The 22,997-nt window shown below is 43.7% G+C and overlaps 1 protein-coding gene across 1 annotated transcript; it reads right to left on the bottom strand.

The window, feature by feature from the left end:
- Positions 1 to 18,601: 18,601 nt before the first annotated feature.
- On the bottom strand, positions 18,602 to 20,530 carry LOC124697524. Its single transcript, XM_047230106.1, has 4 exons — positions 20,304 to 20,530; positions 19,640 to 19,973; positions 19,460 to 19,565; positions 18,602 to 19,362 (listed from the first exon to the last, which is right to left on the bottom strand). The coding sequence occupies exons 1-4, from the start codon at positions 20,528 to 20,530 to the stop codon at positions 18,602 to 18,604; spliced, it is 1,428 nt and encodes a 475-aa protein (XP_047086062.1).
- Positions 20,531 to 22,997: the final 2,467 nt, after the last annotated feature.

Here is a 22,997-nt window from a genome sequence, read left to right on the forward strand (position 1 = left end):
GCCCCAAAGTGACAGAAATTGAGATAACCGGAGGGGGTGGCTATGATGTGAGGATCACGTGTGTTCACAGAGTGTTAATGTTTTGCTCCGGTACTTTATTAAAAGGAGTACCTTAATTAGCAGTATATTTCCTTGAGGCCCCACTGCAAACGGGCTGGTAGGACAAAAGATGTCGTGCACGTTTCTCATTGCGAGCACACACGACTAAATAGGAACACACACTTATGGTTATCTTATACTAGGATGCTTTTATCATTATTACTTGCAATTCCCATGTCTTATTATTACATGAACTATCTCATTCATGCAGAGTTCGTTCATCCATCCATGTGCCTACAATATTTTAATCATGTTGTCTACTGCAATCATCGCTACTGCTGTTTTTATTTCATTACTGCTGTTACTTCACTACCACTGCTATAAAACTGTTACTACTAATAAACTATTGCAAGCAAGTCTATTTCCAGATATAGGTGAATTGACAACTCATCTGTTAAAGCTTATAAATATTCTTTGGCTCCCCTTGTGTCGAATCAATAAATTTGGGTTTTACTTCCCCCGAAGACTGTTGCGATCCCCTATACTTGTGGGTCATCACACAACGAGGTTTTTATCTCCCCAAAAAGGATGAGAGGCTAATGTACTTGTCCCTGCACTTATGCTTGCAACTCCAGAGTATGTTGAGTCTCTTGTCTTATATCTTGTCGAGCATTAGCAATAAACATGACGGAGGACTTCTCCCGATTTATCTGCTGCCCAGAACAAACCTCACAGACTTGAGGATATTATTCACATCTTTTGCACCACCTCCGTTTGTCTCAATAAGTAGTAGCGAATCATTCGTGAACAGCAAACGATTAATAGCAAGCGCCACAGGGCAGATGCGGATGCCACGAATTTGCCTCGAATCTTCAACATTGTGTAGCAGAGCAGAGAAACCTTCCCCACATATCAAGAGAAGATATGGAGAAATTGGATCACCTTGTCTTAGTCCTCTCCGAGGGACCACAACATCAGCGAATTCTCCATTTATATGAAATTTATAATTGACATTACTCACACATTTTCTAATAAGCTGCACGACACTGCATAATCCCAACTTTAGCAGCATCCCTTTCATAAAGGGCCATTCCACCGATCATGCGCCTTACTCATGTCTAGCTTCAACGTTGCATAGCTAGCAGCCCCAGACCTCTTATTCTTCATAAAATGTGTCAGTTCATAAGCAAGGATGGTATTGTCAGCAATCGATCTTCCGGACACAAAGGCACCCTGATTTGGGGAGATGACCTCATCCAGAATAACTTTCAGATGGTTGACAATAACCTTTGGTACAAATTTATAGACCACATTACTGTTGGCGTCAGAAACCCCCTGGCGGGCAGAGACGGGCAACACGGTAGAGCCGGGAACAACTAGGGCTGCGGCTGGCCCCAGTCCCTCAGAGCGACGGCCCGCAAAGCCTCCTGGTCGCACGTCCGATGTTTATCACAAGGGCGTGCCACCCGACCTATACCTGGTCGGGAAGGTGTGGATGATGCCTCGCTTAGTTTCCTGCGGGGCACACACGTAAACGTTAAATACGAGCCTCGATCGGCTCTCAGGTTATCCTGTGAATCGGCTCAAAGAGCCGATCCACCCATGATTCGGACGAGGTGTCCGAATATATGGTGGTCCTGCTTGATCAAGATAAAGCTGATTAGATCTACGACGATTTGGGGTTTTCACCGCATAATCGGATCATCCTACTCACGATTGGGCCTCGCGCTCGCGCACGGTGACCGTAAGCCGATCCTAGACAGGGCCTAAAAACCAACACGAGGTTGATCCCCGGAACATCCTTTCTAGGGCTAGCAAACGCCACCCTACACGCCGCTGGATCCTCCAACCCTTTGTAAGGCCTAACTATTGCGGATGTTAAACTAATCCTTGATGAAACAAGGAGCAACCGTAACGGATCAGATCTACTAAACTATGATCAAGCGGGGTGCCGCCCTACACCTAAGATAGGTGTAAGGGCGGCTAGACATGCAAGGGTTGCACTACGACAGCATGTAATATGAAGAACAATGCTAACCCTAACATATCTAAGGTAACTACGTTGCTCGCCATCAAAAAGGCTTCAGTACGAGCAACGCATGAACAACGTGGGCAGGCTTGTGCTGCCTAGATCGCAAGATGCGATCTAGGCAGCATGGTGCTTACCGGTAGAAACCCTCGAGACGAAGGAGTTGGCGATGCGCCGAGATTTGTTTGTGGTTGAACGTTGGTTGTTGTTTATTCCATAAACGCTAGATACATATTTATAGTCCAGCGGACTTTCTAACGTGGGAATAATCCTACCGTGTACGAGACAAACTCTAACTTTTAATCTAGATACAATCTGCTATAATTAAAGATACACGGGCAATCCAGCCCAAATTCTCCGTTCAAGGCCGCTTCAGAGATCTTCCACGTGTAATCTTCCAAGCCCATCCTGATCGCGGCCCACCTCCTGATTTGGCCAAAATCTGGTGATAACAATTACATAGGCTAATTGGGCGCAAGTCTTTAAATTTTCTGGGCTGTGAACCTTTGGGATGAGCACTATTATTGTTTCATTCTGTACATGCAGTGTACTGCCACATCGTAACACTTGCAACACCTCCTGTACCAAACTATCACCAAATAGTTCCCAAAATCTCTAATAGAACAGCGCTCGCATCCCATCCAGCCCACGTGCCTTGAGATTACCAATACTCTACAACGCATCTTTAATTTCATCAGCTTTAAACTCGCACATGAGCTCGACATTCATATCCTTAGTGACTTTAGGTGTAACATGTTGAAGCACACGATTGACACAATAATGCTACACTTACGTAAATTCTTTACGGGAAAGGCTTACGGGGTGACCTGTAGTCCCACGTGGAGGCTAACGATCCCGTGCGTTGTTGCCGTGAAAATAGCAGGAGGTGGGCACGGGAAAAAAATGCCCCATGTATTTACGAGAATAGCAGATCGAGAAGATTACGGGGCTGAGGTTAGTTGTTGTTCTGCTTTTCATCCTTGAAAATCAAAGAGAGCACCGCCGTCTTTGCTTTCTCGATCAATCGACCAGGACGGCCATCATCTTTGCTATCTCGTTCAGGAGTGATCGACTAGTACGCCGACTTTTCTTTCTCGTTCAGGACTCATCGGCTAGGACCTGCTTTGTATGCATGCACTTGTTCATTCTCTGAACATTGTAACAACATGGCACAGGTTGATGACAATTAGCAGGTAAACCTATTCATCGTGAACCTACTATCTTCTGGTGATGTTGATTACCATGTGAACCTAACATATTAGTTCTTGCAATCTGGTGATAGCCATCTTGTTTCTGAATTTATTTTGCACATAGCATCTCCCTATGTTTCTGATTTCTACACACTAGGTTCACTAAACCAGTAAATTGATATGATATGGGAGGATGAATATATTACTACTAATATTTATATTGACCAGCACCTGACCGAGTATGTATGCTGCTCGTGCTCTATACCTTATTAGTAATCACTTCGCAGGTCATCCTTTCCAAGTGAATCATGTATGTAGATATCATATAAGGCTGGATTTCTGGAAAGATTCTCCCCATTCCCTTTGATGAAATCCTACCTAGAGGACTCTAAGAATATATCTTGTACTTCAGATAACCTGAGCACTAGAACCGGCCAATATGGGGTAAGACTAGTAATACTAGAAGTGGCCAACCTGAGTACTTCAGATAACCTGAGCACTAGAAGTGGCCAACCTGGTATTTCTGGAATGCTTTCTAGCATTGTACTAAAATTTGCTCTTGCTCTGTCGTAGCTTTTAGTGAGAATTTTCTACCATCTCTGTTTGTCATACCAAGTTAGTGAGTCTAATATAGCTTCTCTTGCAGATAAATAGAAATAAGGAGCAATGCTACAAAACAGAGAAGAAAAAGGCAGGGTCAAAAGTTGTTCCAGCGGCGCTAGCTTAGATTTGCAGGAATGGATAATCAATGTAGTAGTGTTCAACATTCAGTTGACATGTCTATTTCAAGCGACAAGGATGGTTCTGCGCAACAGAAGGAAGGAAACCTGGAACTTGCACATGATCACGATGAAGCTCAACAAGAGGTCTTACTTCAAGATCCTGAATTGGGCATGACCTTTGATAGTGAGAATGATGTGTGAGAATACTACAAAAATTATGCTAAATTTAAAGGATTTGGTGTCACGAAAAGAAGCTCACATACTGATGAGAATGGAGAAGTAAAGTATGTTACACTTTGTTGTTCTCACTATGGTAAGACTGAAGGTCCAACTCAAAAAAATTATTGAAGCCAAATCCATCAGCTGGGTTAGGATGCAAAGCTAAAGTTAATATTACTTATCGTTATGATGGGAAGTTTCAACTCTCAAAAGTCATTTTGGATCACAGTCATACATTAAATCCACACAAATCTCGGTTATTTAGATCCAACAAAAAGATGTACTATAAGAACTTCAATTCTTTTGTTGTGTCAGCAGATGGTCATGAGAACCTAACTTTCGGTGAGGAGGATTGTCGCAATTTTCTAGAGAAAGTAAGAAGGTTGAAACTTGGAAGCGGTGATGCTGAAGTTGTTCGTGATTATTTGTGAAGATGCAATCCAAGAATCCAAACCTTTTCAGTGTTATGGATGTTGATGACGACTAATGAATGTTTTTTGGGCTGATGCAAGAAGCAGGACAGTGTGTGAATCTTTTAATGATGTTGTAACTTTTCACTTTTGACACAACATATCCGATAAACAAATATGATATGCATTTTGCTTTATTTGTTTGAGTCAATCACCATGGCAAGTCCGTGTTGCGAGGATGTGCTTTATTATCAAATGAAGATACTCCAACATTTGTTTGGTTATTTCAAGCATGGCTCAAATGTATGTAAAATTGTCAACCAAAAGCTATTATAACTGATCAAGCAAAAGCAATTCAGAATGTTGTGGAGATAGTTTTTTCAAAATCTCGGTATAGATGGTGCTTGTGGCATATAATGAAAAAATTGCTATAGAAGCTAGGTGGATATGATGAATATGATTACATCAAGGTTGCTATTGGCAATGTGGTTTATACTTCATTAACAGCTACAGAGTTTGAAGTTTCTTGGATGCGTATGGAAGAGAGGTATAATCTTGGCGATAATGAATGGCTAAAAGGGATTTATGACCATCGACACCGTTGGGTTCTGGCTTTTTTGAAAGACGCCTTTTGGGCAGGTATGTCTACTACACAGCGTAGTGAGAGTATGAATGCCTCCTCTGATGGTTATCTTAATGCAAAAACAACATTGAAACATTTTGCTGGCCAATATGAGAATGCTCTTCGTGATAAGGTTGAGAAGGAGAATATTTCTGATTTTAATTCTTTCAATTCAACCATACCTTGTGTCACACACTTTGACATTGAGAAGCAATTTCAATCAGCATATACAAATTCAAAGTTCAAAGAATTTTAAGAACAACTTACAAACAAGATGTATTGTGAGTGGAAGTTCATATAGAAAGAAGGGGCAATAGAAATGTACGAAATAACAGAGGATGTGCTGATTGACCTAGAAACTGAATGGCGAAAAGATATCGTGTATCATGTCTATTTTAATGAGGAAGAGTTTGAAGTTAAGTGTTCATGTCGCCACTTTGAGTTCAGAGGTATTTTTTGTAACCATGTGTTAAGTGTGGCCTGGACGGCGATGCGATGACTGCAGCGCGGCCATGGGAGCTTCACGAGCCCGCTAGGCTCGACCGGGCCAAGAGGGCCTGGTCTGCTCCTCTAGCTGCGTCCGGTCGGTCGTAACAGTTGGCGGTGGAGGTTGTGTCCTCCCACGTGGTCGTTGTCCAACTGCTCTTCGGCCCTGGTTGTCTCTGCTCATCTTAGTCGGTCTTTGTTACTTGGGCCACAATGAGACGGCGGTGGTGATTGCAAGAACGTGGCGGCGCAAGTTGGTGGGCGGCGAGGATGGCGGAGCGTGACGGAGTGTCTGGGGCCGTGGTTCTTTGGGGGTCGGGAGAAATTCCTGTCGGATAGCCGACACCGACGAGCTGATACCCGCGGGCACCACCATTCCTTCTTGAAGGGTGTCGGGGTTCCCCCTTCCCACACCCCTCCTGCGTACCGAGGAAACCCTAGGATCTATCCAGGCAGCAACGTCGTCAACGTCGCATCCCTTCTTGAAGGTGTTGCTTTGGTATGCGGCCCTTGGAGCGCTAGGAGCGTGGTGGAAATTCTTTGGAGGGTGCAGCGGTGGCGGATCATCAGCGTTTTCGTCGATCCGGCTTTGTCGATGTTTCGTTCATTTTTCTTTCTTTTTGTTTCATTTGAGTGTTGCTTGTGCTGAGGCCCCAGCAATTGTACCTTGTGGTTGCTATAGACCATACAAATTAGTATATTTAAAACAAACTTGTGGTATATACTACATGCATGCCATATGAGGCTGGATAAGGCATGCGGCCCTTAATTCTAGAATCAAGTGCACGCACACGTCAAACAGAAGTAGTAGTTGCATGCGATTGTTAAATTTCTTTCCCAGCCGCATGGTTTGCAAGCTACTCCCTCGGTCCACAAATAAGTGTACATGCGGGGTTTTCAAGATAAATTATGAAGTTGAGTAAAAAATATATTGAGAACATGCATCTCTTCTTTTTAATTTTTTTACTCCAATGAGCTAAGTGCATGTAGAATACAAGAAGAACATATGCTCCATATTATTGGGTTTGATTTCCGTGAGATGAGAGAGAAGCAATTAAAATGCATTGGAAATATAGGTGTACACTCTTTTGTGGACTAGATGTCCACTTATTTGTGGACGGAGGGAGTATTATATATATCTGATACAGACATATAGTATCTAATATGATTAGACCCGGTAAGAGGGTGGGAGTATTTGTCTTACAGCCTCATTGGAAAATGCATGGAAAGGAAATTAACTCGGTACAACATAGAACAGCGGCCTCTGCATGCAGCGCAACTCAATGAGTGAAGAGACTTTGTTCTTAGCAAACAGAAGAAGAAAAGGATTAGCAGATGCTGCTAGCTTTTTATTCGACATGCACGGCTCCGTGGTGATACAAGTGCACGTGCACTGAAAAAATCATGGCAACACGGACCTGTTATATTTGACACAATAGCAGATCATCAGTAATAAGAATTAATGTTGGTATGGAATGGCATAGTTTATGAGATGAACAAGAATACTCACACATTAAACAACATTATTCTCGTCTGTGGTTTGAGTGTCGGCCGCCCGGCCTGCGTCATCTTTCTCAATAAAACCACTGGAGGAGTAGAGCATGAGAAGGGCAATGGCGGTCAAGAGCTCACCACCGTCATTGAGGTGTTTGGCATGGAAGTTCTCGTTGCAGCTGTAGGCCGTATAGCACAGCATCTCCACCCAAACGTCGCAGATCATTTGGACAAGCCTTTTCACATCAGCTGTCTCTAGAGCTACGCGGAGGGTGAGCAGCTGTACGGCAAGCCGACATCCTGCGTCTAGAGATTCGTTAGACGACGGACAACGGATCTCCAGACCGTTTTTCCAGTTACCCACCTGGTCCTGTATGGACCCGAGCTTATCCTCGCGTGAGGAGATGACATCGTAGCACACCTGTACATACCTCTGGCGGGTAACAGGGTAAGGGAGCATATACGGACGGGCTGCCAGCAGAAAGAAGAGGTAGTTAGACAGCTCCGCCGCCCGATCAAGATCTCCAAACATGGAGTTTACTTTAGGCCTGAGCCAAGTGAGGTAGAGATGGGTGGCGATGTGCCACACGAGAATGCTCTCGTCCAGCTCCAGCTCCACGCTCCATAACAGATCCTGATTGCACAGCAGATCCTGATTGCGCAAGAGGGCATTCCGGCCGCGTGAATCGTTTACCTCACGTTCCTGGGGCCTTTTCGACCGCGAGACCAGTAGCACCACTCCGTCAATGAGATCTTTGGTGAGGCCCACGGACCAGGAGTAGAACATGGAGTCCCACTGGTCGTCCCGTCTCAACATTCTTGCGATTCGGCTCCTCTTACTCTTCCTGCTGCCAGCGCAGAGTTTAAACAGGTTATGTTGCCCCATGGATCCCAAGCCGCCCCATTTATAGGCCAAGGTGAACCAGCCCTGGCCCACTGCTTGACTTATTCCACTTCCAGGGCTCCACGTGATGAGCTTTGCAAGGAGAAGAAGCAGACCGGCAAGACGGACCCATTTCCGTTCCATCAGGAGATAACCTGTCCAGCTGGAGCCAATGGCCCTCACCACCGAGATGGTCTCGAGGACGAGTGCGCCGCCTAGCAGAACATATGTGATAACCACATCTACTCTGTTGTAAACACTGTCACCGGATCCGGATGCATGCAAATGAAACAACACCAGTGCCACTACTGTGGCTGGCAGTGAGAAGAGGCGGATGTACAAGCCGTACCTTGTATGAACCACCGCGGCCTTAGTGTACAAGAGGTCGTACATCATTGAGAGTTGTATCCACACCACCGTGAGCATCACTTCTCCTTTGAACTGCTGAGCGTTGTAGATCTTCACATAGCGTGTTGGCCCCTCGAACATTTGCTTGGGAACATCCAGCAGTGTGTAAGCTATCCATCGCAACTCTGCTACTTTCCTATAACGAACAGTATCGACAGTCCCGTGCCTCAATCCCAATTCAAAATTAACACCACCTGCTGGCCTCTGCTTATTGTGCCTAGGGAGACATTCCTCATAACTGGTGGCGGATAGGCTGCTATTTGCACAGTTTGTTGAGCACATGAGCGCAAATATCCTCTCCCCGTACTTGAGAACCCCGACCACAAACATGAGGATGCAGGCCGAACGGAGCGAGGTCTGGCTGCCAAGGACGGTTGACACATGCAACACGTAGGCGGCTGCTAGGACCTGCACTCCAAAGTTCTGCAGGTGACGCAGCCACAGCTGGTTGTCCTCGATTGCGTAGGCTGTAATGTTGTCCTGACCGCCAAGGTGCACCAGGAGCATCGGCACCCACAGCGCCATAAGATGGTGCTCGGGCAACCTACTCACAAAGGACATGTGGCCTAGGGCATATATTGCTGCCGGGTCGGCCAACACATAAGCTGACCAAATGATGACACTCAAGCATGCATCGTTAATGTATCGCCGACCATCTGCTAAGGCGACCAGTATGGCCTGCATTGTGAAGCTTAGGAGCACCACCACTTGGATTCCAAATCCTTTCCAAACCACCACTACGGTGTCCAATCCACCCATTATCTCTCTGCACAAATGGATTGAAACATAAGACATTAATCCCTTGTTTGGATTACAGGGGCTATATGGACGCAACTTTTAATCAAACGTACACATGCAATCTATGATTATTGCCTCAAAATAATATCGAACCCAAGACATGTCTTGACAAGTGTATCCGTACCCAACTCAAATAAATGAACTTTTAGAAGGGTTTCTCTAGAATTCAGTCGATTGACAATGAAGTTCATGCTCAATCAAATGATATCAACGGATTTTGTTCTAAGTACTTTGTTTTAGTTGATTTATATTTCTCTCGCTCATGTACTTCCCTCCGTATGGCCAAATGCATATCACCTACTACTACATGCAAGGCCTATGTGCCTTATGTCTCACGTCATGCGATGTTCTTGGTTGTTTGGACCTATAGTCTAGTTTCATTTTTTTCTTCTATAACGTCTAAAATGGTACCCAATAACAAAATATTAATTACAAAAAAATCAAAAAGTTACATTAGTATATGTAAGAGATTGCAACTCCACTTGCAACTTCAATCTAGAATGAATCAGCACACAAAATAAATATTAGCACACTTTTCATTTTCAAGCTGATTTGCAACAAAACTTAGTTGCAACCCCATTTGCCACTCGGGGAAAAAAATCTCAGTTGCGACCTGACTTGAAACTGAAAAATATCTTAGCAGTAACCCCACATGCAACAGAAAAAACCTGTTGTAATCCCACTTGCAACTAAAAAAATTCATTGCACCCACACTTGTAACTAGAAAATCATAGTTGTGACCCCATTTGCAACTGAAAAAATCCAATTGCAATCCCACTTGCAACTAAAACATCTTCGTTGTACCCATACTTGCGACTAGAAAATCATAGGTGCGACCCCACCTGTAACTAAAAAATCTTAGTTGCAACCTGACTTACAACTGAAAAAAAATCTTAGTTGCAACCCCACTTGCAACTGAAAAAAAATCTTAGTTGCAACTACAGAATCTCAATTTCACCTCACTTGCAACTATGAAATTGCAACCACACTTGCAACTAAAAAATCACAGTTCCAACCCCACTTACAACTGAGAAATTTTAGTTGCTATAGCACTTGGAACTAAAAAGATCAATTATAGCGCCACTTGCAACTACAAAATCTCAATTGCACCCCTACTTGCAACTAGGAAATCACACTTGCAACTAAAACTCTTAGTTGTAGCCACATATGCAACTAATTTTTTTATATTTACAACCCCACTTGAAACTGAGAAATTTCAGTTGCGATACCACTTGCAAATGGATAAACTCAATTGTAGCGCCACTTGCAACTCCCTCTCTATCACAAATCACCTGATAATCTAATGGTTCCGAGCTCTAAATTAAATCTAGATCTACCACGAATTCGTAAACCTACAAAAATCATACAAATGGGAAAAATTGAGGATACTCTTTATGCATGATATCAATAAAGTACTCTAGTAGACTGAAAATAAAGTATTTATAACTATTACTAAAATTAATAAAACAAAAAAGTTCAAGATAAACAGAGTCAACGTGAAGTTAATACAAATCATCTTTGCTCTATGCGGTTTTGCATAAAATAAAAATAAATAAAAAAATCATGTGAATTTTTTATATTAAACTACGAGAATTCATAATAAACTTGATCATTATAACCTATTCAACACAAGTGGTTCAACATCTTGGTGGTACATATGTGCGTATGCGTGTAGTGAAAAGCGGTTTTAAATCTTGCCTGGGGCACCTTTTTTTACTTCCATACGGTTTTGCTTCGCTGGCCCGTAGCTGTTAGCAGCTCATGATTTAAAATTATAAGGGGCACGAATCTCCACATATGATCTTAGGGCTGTAGAGATGACTGAGAACTAAGTTAGTTCTCAGCAAATTCCCTTTTAAAAAGTTCCTCAACTAACTCAATGAAATAATGTAAATGAATATTCAAAACTGCGTTTCCGGCACTTCTGGAAATTAGTTGAAAGGCTTGCACGTTAGAAACCTTTCAAATATTGGAAAGCATTTTTCAAATTTGCCACAAAATATGTAGTGCAACACCTCCCAATATAGGCTCAAATTTGACCCGTTTATACTCTTGTAGAGGGACATACATGTGGAAATCTTATCTAATATTTTTCAATCCGTTCTCTATGTTTTTTTGTAAAAGGTTTTTTGTTTTTGTTTTTGAATAACAACTTGTCTAGAGTAGTACATATCTTGCTAGGAGCTAGCAGTAGCCATATATATTTGGCTATTCTGGAGGGCACTCCTTTAGCCTCTAGAATAAAAAAATATGGCTATTCAGCCAAAATAGCGATCCATTTCTTTAGCTCACCTACGTGCCTCTTTCCTTGGATCATGCATGCCACTGCCCTATCCTCTGCCATCGAAGTTCCTTAACGAACACTGCACCACCATCTATGCTAGCCAGTGTGTGCGTTTCAGCTGATCTTTCCTGCACCATCATGAGATCCTCCCCAACCTTCCTGCTGGCCAGCCTCTCCTCTAAGCTGCCTCTCCATGCTACACCTTTTTCTTTGGTCCTTCCCACTTGCATAGGCTGACATGGCCACCAATTCTAAAGGCAACCACGTCCACTAGCTCAGGAGGGCCCTGCCTAAAGGCCCATGTGGCCCGTCGGTCAACCAGCCGACAGATGGAGCCCAGACACATACCTAGCATGCTAGGGTTTGTAAAATATGGTGCAGGAGATCTCACGTTGCCGAGCCGGTTCCGCGGTTCCACCTCTGTCTCCGTGCATCTCATTGCTGTTGCCGAGCTGCTTCAAGTGGCCGGCTCCGTCCGGCTGCCCAGCCTAGGTGGGTGGCGGAATGCCGTTGGTTTTCGGAGGCTAGCAAATATGGGGGAATCCTCCAAGATGGGATCGGTGTAGGGCTTGGCTGGTGTCTCGGAAATCGAAGGGCTGCTGCCAAAACTAAAGCTAAAGGAGATGAGATATTGGGAGTCAAGATTGGAGGTGAGAAGATGGAAAACATGAAGGGTGAAGTTAAGTGGCTTGCTATGGGAAAAGTGATTATGAGCAAGCCCTTAATCATGACGTCGCTCTTCTCGAAGATGCATTTTGCTAGAGCTTCGGCAAAGGAGATCACTTGTAAGGTTTTGGAGGAAAACCTTTTCTTGTTTCAGGTGGCTTTCCTTGGTGACGGACAATAATGATGGAAGAAGGTCCCTATTTGTTTTGAGACTATGGCTTGGTTCCATCCGTGTATGATGGTTTCACGAAGGGTGCCATTGAACCTAATGCATGCGTGTATTCCTATTCACAAGATCCCCACATTATTTTGAAAGCCATATTTGATCGGTGAATTATCCTCTAGGGTGGGCAATGTAGAGCCGCGACCTAACATGAGAGAACATTTTTTCAAGGTTAGAGTGCAACTCAATATTCTCAAGCCTTCGACTAGGTTTGTCACTCTTGATCCTGAAGAGACAGAAAGCTTGATTTTCAGATCACATATGAAAATGTTCCCAAATTTTGTGAGATGTGCAACTTAATTGGGAACGTCATGAAAGAACGTGGCAATGGTGTTTGGGAGTAGATGTGGAGTATGGCTCGTTTATGCTAGCTGTTACAAACTCAAAAAATCCATAGCTACCACATCCGACAGAGGATACTCGCATCACTTCAGGAGGCCGTGGTGGTCTGACTCGTGGGACAGGAGGTGGAGGAAGGGGCTGGGAGCACCATGATCAAGAGACAAGGAAGCGGATGTCTGGTGATGCATCTTTGGAATCAAGTCCGGTGAAGCCTCCGGTAGATCCAGTGATGTTGCTTGAGTGCCATCCAAGCTGGGAAGAAAAGAATGCTAAGAAGAAGCTGATTTTTGAAGCCTCGAACAACGTAGTCGAGGAACATGCGGCAATCCCTCCACCGCCACCACAATATATCCCACCACGGGAGAAAAGGAGGGCAAAGAAAGTGAATTCCTTGAAGAAGATCAGTAATACAGAACAACCAGTGGCCTTCGGGGTGGAGGACCACCCATCCCAATGAGTATCTTCAGCTGTAACAGTTGCCGATTGGGCAAGGAAGCGGCCGTTAATGAAGTTCGTGATTTTGTTAACGTTTTTGCCCCTACGACCCTCTGTGTTGTGGAGTCCCAACTGCATAGGGGTTGGGTTGAAGGATTGGCGAGTACCCTAGGTTATGGTAGGGGTTATGATGCTAGTAGTTCCAGCAGCAGCATCGATCTTGGGATTTTCTAGACTAGTGCAATAAAAGTTGTTTTTTTACCTTATTCATAGTATCGTCTTGTTGCAATTATAAGGGAAGGGGAGAACATGCCATGGCGCTTAACCACAGTGTATGGCGAGGCTAGTGTAAGTGAGCGCCACAAAAATATAGGACCTGCTAAAGTTCATTAAATGATTGGTTCACTTGCATTGGCTATGCATCGGGCGATTTTAATGAGGCGAGCTGAACATACGGGAGTTAGTGAACGAAGCTTTGCTTAGATTGAAGGCTTTCATGAGACGGTAGATGTTTGCGGCCTAATCGATTTAGGCTATGAGGGGATGTCTTGGATGTTTGAGAAGAAAGTAATGGGAGGTTCCTTCTCCCGTGTTTTCCTAGATTATGCACTTGCTTCTCGTCATGGACTGAAACATTTCCAAGCACAAAGTTACGCCATCTCTTGGCTGCTACATCGGACCACAACCCAATTATTTTGTCTATGGTACACATGCAAACACGGAAAAGGAAAGGTGAATGTCCGTTCCGCTACGAGGTCATGTGGGAAACCCACGAGAATTTCTCACCGATGCTGGAGAATGTATGGCATGTGACAGAGAAGAGTACCTCCAAGCACGACTTACACAAGAAACTTTTGAAAGTGTGTCTTTGTATGCATGGGGGCTAACACTTTTGAAAGTGCGGGAAAGGAAATAAAACAGCTCAACAAAGAGCTGGAAAAAATGAAGGCGATGCCATCCCGAGTAGGACCATCTCATGATGAGCTTAAAACAGTTGAATGGCTTGTAGAGTTGAGGCATTGAGGGGAGATCATGTGGAGACAGTGATCCCGTGTCCAGTGGCTTTCAGTGGGCGACCGGAATACAAATTTTTCCATCAACTTGCAAGCAGGCGTAACTGAAAGAATAAGATTAGCGGGCTGATGGGCAAGTAGTCGAGGACCCAGCATTGCTGGGTGTTCAGATGAATCAATTTTATAACATGATATACACTTCATAGGGCACATAAGGTATGGATGAAGTTCTCTACACCGTTCCATGCAAAGTCACGTCATCCGGCCATGAACAACAACTTCATTGCACCTTTCTCCAAAGAGAGGTTAAAGTAGCCTTGTTCCAAATGTTGCCAACTAAGGAGCTGTGGCCCGATGGATTCCATGCCCATTTCTTCTAGAATTATTGGGATGTGTGTAGTGTAGAGGTGAGTAGTGTAGTTCTGCGTGTCCATGCTGGGGAGGATGATCTTCTCAATAAGATGTTCATTGTTCTCATTCCAAAGGCACCTTCTCTAGTTGAGCTGGGTCAATTTAGGCCAATCACTCTGTGTAATTGTAATATATATATATAAGATCTCATCCAAAGTTTTGGCAAAATGTCTAAAAGGTGGTTTTGTCGGAAGTGATCTCAGAAGATCAGTCTGCCTTTGTCCCGGGTAGGTTAGTTATTGATAATGTTATTGCTGCTTATGAATGTCTTCATTTCATGAAGCGGAATAAAGCAAACAAAAATCTCCATTGTGCTTTGAAGCTATATATGCGGAAAGCATATGACATAGTGGAATGGAATTATCTCCGGGCAATTATGGCAAAGCTAGGATTTCATAGTAAGTGGGTAGAGATGGTGATGCATATGGTCTTTACTGTTTCTTTCTTAGTTTTCTTTAATGGTACACCTTTGGAAGAATTTCAGCCATCTTGGGGCATTCGTCAGAGACATCCTATCTCCCTTTAGATGTTTTTATTGAAGAAAAGGTCCTCTCGTGCCTCCTAAAATACTCCTCTCAGTCATCGACCATCAACGGAATTCAGGTGGTGTCCACTACCCCGACAGTAAACCACTTGCTCTTGGCCGATGACCACATGTTGTTTATCAAATCCTGTAAGTAGGGGCACAAGATTAGTCTGGCCTTGTGGAGTCCTACTGCCGTGCCTCAGGTTAGCGGATAAATCTGGATAAATCGTCTATATTTTTCAGTAAGGCTTGTCCTTCTACGGAGGGGCAGAAGATAAAAATGATCGTTAATGTCCAAATAGAATCTCTGAATGAAGTGTACTAGGGTACACCCTCTGATGTTGGCAAATAGAGAGGAAGATCCTTCAAATATCTAAAGGATAGGGTCTGGAAGAGGATCCAAGGAGAACAGAGCAGATGCTTTCGGTGGACAGAAAATAAATCTTACTGAAGTCAGTTGGTCAGGCGATCCCTACGTACTTGATGTCCCGCTTTAAGCTGCCGCGTGGTGTATGCAAACAAATTCAGGCGCAAATGAGAAGTTTTTGGTGGGATAGCAAAGAGGGGAAGAGGAAAATTGCTTGGGTCTCTTGGGAGAAAATGACTAGGCCTAAATTTGACGATGGATTTAGGTTTCGAGACATTGAACTATTTAATCTGGCACTCCTATAGCGACAGGCGTCACGTATTCTCCAAGACATGGATGTACTTAGAGCAAGAAATTTGCCTTTAGTATAATCCCCGGAGGTCAATTTCCCGAAATCCCGACTAGGAATTCACCCGTCGCAGGTTTCAGAATCTCTTGTTGAAGTGAAGAATATGCTAAAACAAGGAGTGATTAATTAGACGTATTGGTATTGGTGATGGCCGAGAAACTCATCTCTGGAACCACAACTGGTCTTCTGGATGTGTCATTACAAAAAGTACGGGATATTTATTGTCCGATCGGCATATCGTTTGTTTGTTTGAACCAAAAAGAAGAACAGAGGCAGACTTGAGGGCAATGCTAGTTCCTCAGCGAACAAGTTGAAGGACTGGACCAAGCTTTGGAAGGCGCAGGTGCCCTCCAATGTTCGTGTGTTTGATACGTGCATTTTACACCATCAATATAGTGACTCATATGATTAGTTTTAAATAATATTTGCCAGGATCCATCATTATTTATGCATCTTTAATTGATTTACGGAACTTTCCTACAAAGTCTCTTTCATTGATATTTAATTTATGGGAGGCAGAAAACCTTCTTTTTAATATTTTTATTTTTCAGGGACCTTCTGGACACCTAAAAATTGAAAGAAAAATACCTGATTAGTTTTTCACAGAGAGAGGGACCTTGGACCAAGGAATCACATGAAGGAATCCACGGGGTCCAAGCGAGGCCAGGTGGCACGTCCTATCTTGCTGGGCGCGCCACCCAAGCCCCTTTGGGCCTCGAGTGTCGCTTGGGCTCCCCCTTTTTACAGACGACTCCGACTCGCTAGAAAAACTACGCCATATTTTTCTCGAAATTTATAGAGGCGACAACGGAGATGAAAGTCCTCTCGTACTCCGGGAGAGGGCAGATTCTGCCGCATAGGAGCCTCCAGTGAAAAGGAAATCGACACCATCGTCATCACCACTCATCCTTGGCATAGGGGGAGGCTTCTACATCAACATCTCCATCAGCACCATCATCACCATCTTCAAGATCACTTCATCGCCATCATAGTTTGTGATTGATTGAACCCCGAATATTGTTGTAAGTGCTATTTGCATGCTTTTGATTGGCATCTTGACTTTATTGGGTGGAAAGATTATATTTTTAGATTGTGTTGTAATCCATATGCCTCTAATCCACACCATGTTTAGCACTTGTGAGTAGATTCCCATGTTCCTGAGGGCATATGATGATATGACTCTGATTCTATATGATGTGCAATGAGTATTTGGTCAAAAAAATTATATTTTATGTTGTTCTATAATGGTTTTATGTGAACGTCGACTGCATATTACTTTTCCTATATGGGTTTATAGGGCTGCACTTTAATGTAATGATGAGGGATGGAAGGGACGAACTGACATAAACCGTTTTCCAACACTTTGAGTTGCATTAGAGGGGTTTATGTAAAGAACCAATGAACTAATTGTTATGGTGGAACATTTATGTCTTAATGATTTCTATACTTGCTCATGAGAATGGCTCTAGGACCCATCAGAAGGGGTGTATTTTCTTATATTAACGGTTGCACCTAATTTAGGCTCTGCACCTAAAAGAATAAAACTTGACAAGATATTTACCATGTAGTGTAGAAATCTAAATGCTAGTAAATTCACGCCGTCCTCGGGAACAGTTATCACATATAAGTTCACACGCACTTGAGCTTGTTCTTTTGCTACATAGAGGATTAGTATTTATCTCATTGGGAGCATTCACTTATCGTTATTTGCTTTCAACAATTTATTTTATCGCAAACTATAGACTCAAAACACTAAAACTATTGCATCTTTTTTATTGTTTACTTTTTAAATTCGCTAACCAATACCTTCAAATACTCATGGGTTCGACAACCTTTCTTATTGAAAAGTACTACAGTTGATCTTCTACACTTGGGAGCCATCAGTGTTCCTCTAGCGCTTGGCTCAACAGCTGCTTCCAACCGGGGACCTTCTTGCTCATAGGAAGATGTATGATCACAACACTTGTAAAATTTGCGGAGCCGAGGACTCATGGAGACACTCTTTGATTAGCTACCCGATGGACAGGTGTGTGTGGGCTCTTGCGGATGAACAAGTCGCCGACTCGGCTATGGTTGTTCCATTTTATGGACATAGTGAAGGCGGATGAATTTACTCTGGTTGTGCTAAATATTTGGACTATATGGCACGCCCGGTGGAAGGCCAGTCACGAGGAGGTTTTCCAAAGTCTCCTCTCCACACACTTGTTCATTGGTAGCTTCGTGTCAGACTTATCTCTTCTGCCAAAGGGCAGCAATGGCAAGCCCCTTAAACCATGCTCTAGGGCGGCGCGCTGGCTCAAGCCGCTCGACGGATGTGCGAAAGTAAATGTGGACACATCGGTCTCGAAGAGCTAGGATTGTGGCGCTTGTGCAGTGGTTAGACTACTCACAATGGGTAGTATCATAAGCTAGTATCATGCATATGATACTAGTCTATGTTACTAGCTCCACAATGGGTGGTATCATAAGTGTGGTAACAAAGAGAGTTTCATTTATTATTTTTTGGGATCTATCCTAGTACTTCAATTTTGTGATCTCTTTGTGGCATGTACCAATATAAAATTTTGTTTATTGCTACACATAGACACGATATAAAAGTTGAATAGATCCATGCAAATAATATAGCGCCAATATATCATTATTAAAATATATGTTGCATTACATGGATCAAGACTCGAAAATAATCTAATGAGGCCCGAACTTTTTCCAAATATTCTCAATCAAATCATCTTTTAGGGCTCTATGCGTTGGACGATTGCGGATTCTAGCATCTCTTTCAAGTACCTCGGCAAAAACTGGCATGTCACCATGAGTAAATACCGATGGAAGGACAATTGATGTTCCTGCTTCTTCATTCAAATCAAGAATATTGCCCGCCTCTTCTTTTTCATCATCGACGATCATATTGTGTAGAATGATGCAAGCTATCATAATGTGGTGGAGATCGCCCCGGTCATATAAGCGCGCCGGACGCCGTAAAATGGACCATCGGGCCTGGAGCACGCCAAAAGCACGTTCCACGTCCTTCCTTGCTCCTTCTTGATATTGAGCAAACAACTTGTGCTTTTCCGTTTGAGCCATCGGTATTGACTTCACAAATGCTGCCCACTCGGGGTATATTCCATCTACAAGGTAATAACCAAGTTGGTATTCCTTCTCATTGACACTATAATTTACCCGTGGAGCTTTCCCTTTCAGTTGCTCAATGAACAACGTGGATTGATTAAGCACGTTGATGTCGTTGTTCGATCCAGCAAGACCAAAAAAGGCATGCCATATCCAAAGATCTTGAGAAGCAACCGCCTCTAGAATAAGAGTAGGAGCGCCTTTATACCCATTGGTAAATTGTCCCTTCCATGACATAGGACATTTCTCCCATCGCCAGTGCATACAGTCAAGACTTCCTAACATGCCAGGAAACCCACGACTCTCGCCAATATCAAGTAAGCGTCACAGCAGTCCACTCACCATGGAAAGCACCGAGCCTTTTCTTGGTCCTTTGCCACTCTTGCTTTAACTGATTCTGATCTCTTTTCCGATTACTTGGTGTGGTACTGTTGTACAGAACAGCAATGTCATCCCAGAACTTCTCACCCTTCTTACCATTGCCATCGATCGGATCAATGGAACACTCCAACCAAGCCGATGCCTACATTTTGAACATATAATTTAGTTGAGACCAAACAATGCACATAGTATGATTTGAGCAAGGAATATAATTACCAATCGGACATGTTCCTCAGGTGTATAGGACAGACGGTGTGCGGTCCTTTCACTTGGTTCATCATCATCAACAGTGATGACCTTCCTTTTCCTTTTGGAAGAAGTTGGATTCACTTTTGCAGGAGCAGACCGAGTTGAAGTTTTAGGGTGCGGTGGTGGTGGTGGTGTTGAGAAAGAATCATGTTGGGAAGTACCAACAAAGTGCAAATTCTCCATCATCTGATGTCCTTGTTCATGGTGGTGCATTGGCTGTGATTGGAAATTATATGGATGCATTGGTGAGAATTGTCCAAAACCAAGCAAACCATCGGGTGCAGGGGTATACAATGGCCTCCTATTAGAAGATTTATACATCAGTTAGGCATACGACTGGAAAAAGATCACAGAACCTCTGAAACCAACTTACTGTAACTATAACTAAAACATCAGTGCTCTAAGTTCTAGTTCTTTGTTCAGCTAACACTCTTAGGAACCTTGTTGTAATTTACAAGTTCAATTCTCGCATGAAAGTTCATAGGAATTTGCATGTTCATATCAAAAGCTGCACTGAAAGTTTACTAACACAGATCTGATGTAGTAGTTGTATTAGTTTACTGACAGAACTTGCATCTATCAAGATGATTCTCAAAATTGATGCAAAACATGTTTACTGACCATACTTTACCATTGATTCAGAGAAGGGTTGGCGGAGGAGCTCATCGAGGCGCTCGGGTAGAAGTGCGGCGGTGTCCATGGGTTGGCGGAGGAGCTCGCCGGGGCGCCAGGGAACTGTTGTGGTTGTGGAGAGGGATTGACGCATGAACTCGTTGGGGCACCGGGGAGCTGCTGCGGCGGCGAGCTGGTCGACGGCCGGACTTGTGCAGTCTGGTTGCGGGCTCCAGATCTTGCCATGATTCGAGCGGCTCCGTCGGCCGGCGCCGCTACCTGTAGATTGGACGGAGATCTGAAGCGGGAGGTGGAGGGGCTGGGCAAGAGAAGAAGGTGGAGGCGGGAGGTGGAGGTGCTGGGCGGGAAGTGGAGGCGCTGGGCGGGAGAAGGAGCTGCTGGGCGGGAGCGCTCGGAGGCGGTGCGAGAGAGAGAAAGGTTGAGGAAGAAGAGATGCACACGGGATCGTTTTGGAATAAAATAATCTTGTAATTTGGGCTATGATACAGTACCCAGATATGATACTGAACCCTTCTCTCTCTTCCTTAATTCTGTGCCATGTCAGCATTTGTGGTGCATGATACAGCTCTAGATACCAGCGTTGGGGCTAGTCTTATGCGAGATGAAGCTGCCAACTACCTGGGCGCCTCGTCGGTGGTCGTCCTGGGAATCACTGATCCTAATTGTTTGGAGGCAATGGCATGTGGTGAAGCGTTGTCCCTGGAGGAAGACATGGGACTTCGGCGTCTTACCATTGGCTCCGACTGTCTTGAGTCATGCGTGCTCTTCAGGGCAGAAGTATGGGTCTCCATGGCAATGTGGTGCGTGAGGTTAAAGCTTCACCTGCAGGTTTCGACGTTGCTGTTTTTCGACATGAGAGTCGGGATTCTAATAGGCATAATCTGGTGAGAGGGTCTACATCGATGGAGGTTGGCCGCTATGTTTGATATGGCAATCCACCCGATGGTTTTTGTATTGCAGACAATATTCTTGTTTGAATAAAGTAGGCAGTTCTCAAAAAAGAGTAACAATCGCTAATTCAGTAAGCTTTAGCATGTATCCAAGGAAGTCTGTGGCTCCGCACAATACAGCCCCGCACCACCTAGGCCAGCCGCCACATGCTGCCTGTCCAAGCCACCGGCTCTTCTCATCAAACCTGCATGTGCTACGGCGACCATGGCCTGTGGAGGTTGTTGGAGTTGGAGAAAGCCTGGGAGAGTTGTCTGAACCAGCGATTTGGATTTCGTTTTCAGAAATTTACCGGTCCTGACCGAGATGGACGAATTTCGCCCATTTCGGTATTTCTCGGACAAATCTCGGACGAAAATAGAGAAACATAATTTGAAATTGCTAACGGAATTTGACCAAATTTTGTCCAAAATTTGAATTTCTAGGAATTTTTCGACAAAATGGGTGACTCTTTAGAAAAATTTAGAAAAAATCCTCAAAATTCAGTAGATTTCGTCTGGGAAATTATCTTACCGGTCCTGACCGAAATGGGCGAAATTCGGACGAAATTCGAATTTTCCGGACGAAATCCAAATCCCTGGTCTGAACAAAGGGCGGGGCAGGGAGGGGGTGGGAATGGAGAAGAAAAACTGAGTCCCATTGTTTAGTGGTGGAGTAACATATAATGAAAACTACATGCACAAATATTGATCTTTTTATTAAATTTTTAAAAGATAATTTCAATTTTTAATTATGCTTTGAGAACCTTTCGAACGGAGCAGAAATTCTGCAATCAAGGTTTACAGGTTCTGTTCTAGGCCACTTTCGGCCCGAACCTGTAAACTCACCGAAAATACGGTTCCGGCGGTTTTTCGATCTCTGTTAGAGTTGCTCTAAACTTGCCACACCACCTCAGGTAGCCGCCACATGATGGCCGGGAGAAGACAAAGAGGAAAAAGAAAACCGCGTCCCATTGTTTGGTGGTGGAGTAGCAAATAATAAAATCAAAAATATTTAACGTTTTATTGAAGTTTAAAAAGCTAATTTCATTGAAATATATATACTTTGAGCACCTTTTGCCGGGAGCAGAAATTCTGCAATCAAGGTCACTACATGCCCTAAAAAAACTTGCTACCCAAAATTAATTATGAGCAAGCTAGAAAATTTTGTCTTCCAAAAATTTGGCATGCCCGTAGATTGGCATGGCAAAAACATTGCCTAAATCTTACTGGCAGCCAACCAATCATCCATTTTTTTTTGCCAAAATTTTGGCTGGCTAATCCATATTCTGTCGCTTAACCACAGCACGCGATGGACCAGATGTGATGTTTGTGTGCAGATTCAGTTTTGAAACTCCGCTGGGGCCAACATCATTCTTAATGTTGAAGATTTGAGACGCTAACATGCTTAACTTTGAGAAGTACTGAATAATGTTACCAATTAAATCGCTTCCAAGATAGCTTAACGTGCAATCCTCATATAATTGGCGAGAGCCTTATAAGAAGAGCTAACCTGGATATAATCCTGTGGGGGAGATGTCCGTACGACAGCTTCTCGACAGCAGCTTCAGGAGCAGCAGATTTGAAGTTTGAGGTGGCGGCATGAAGAAACGCGAATACAAGCCTCATATATACTGTTTTCCTTTGTCGACGTGGCAATCAGATGGGACACATTTGTCCATAAAATATTCGTTGCTTGTTGTCTCCATGCATGATAGCTGGATCATGTGCAAAAGCATGCATGGAGCAGACACCATGCATGAAAC

Source organism: Lolium rigidum, chromosome 3, assembly GCF_022539505.1.
Source record: "Lolium rigidum isolate FL_2022 chromosome 3, APGP_CSIRO_Lrig_0.1, whole genome shotgun sequence".
NCBI classification, from domain to species: domain Eukaryota; kingdom Viridiplantae; phylum Streptophyta; class Magnoliopsida; order Poales; family Poaceae; genus Lolium; species Lolium rigidum.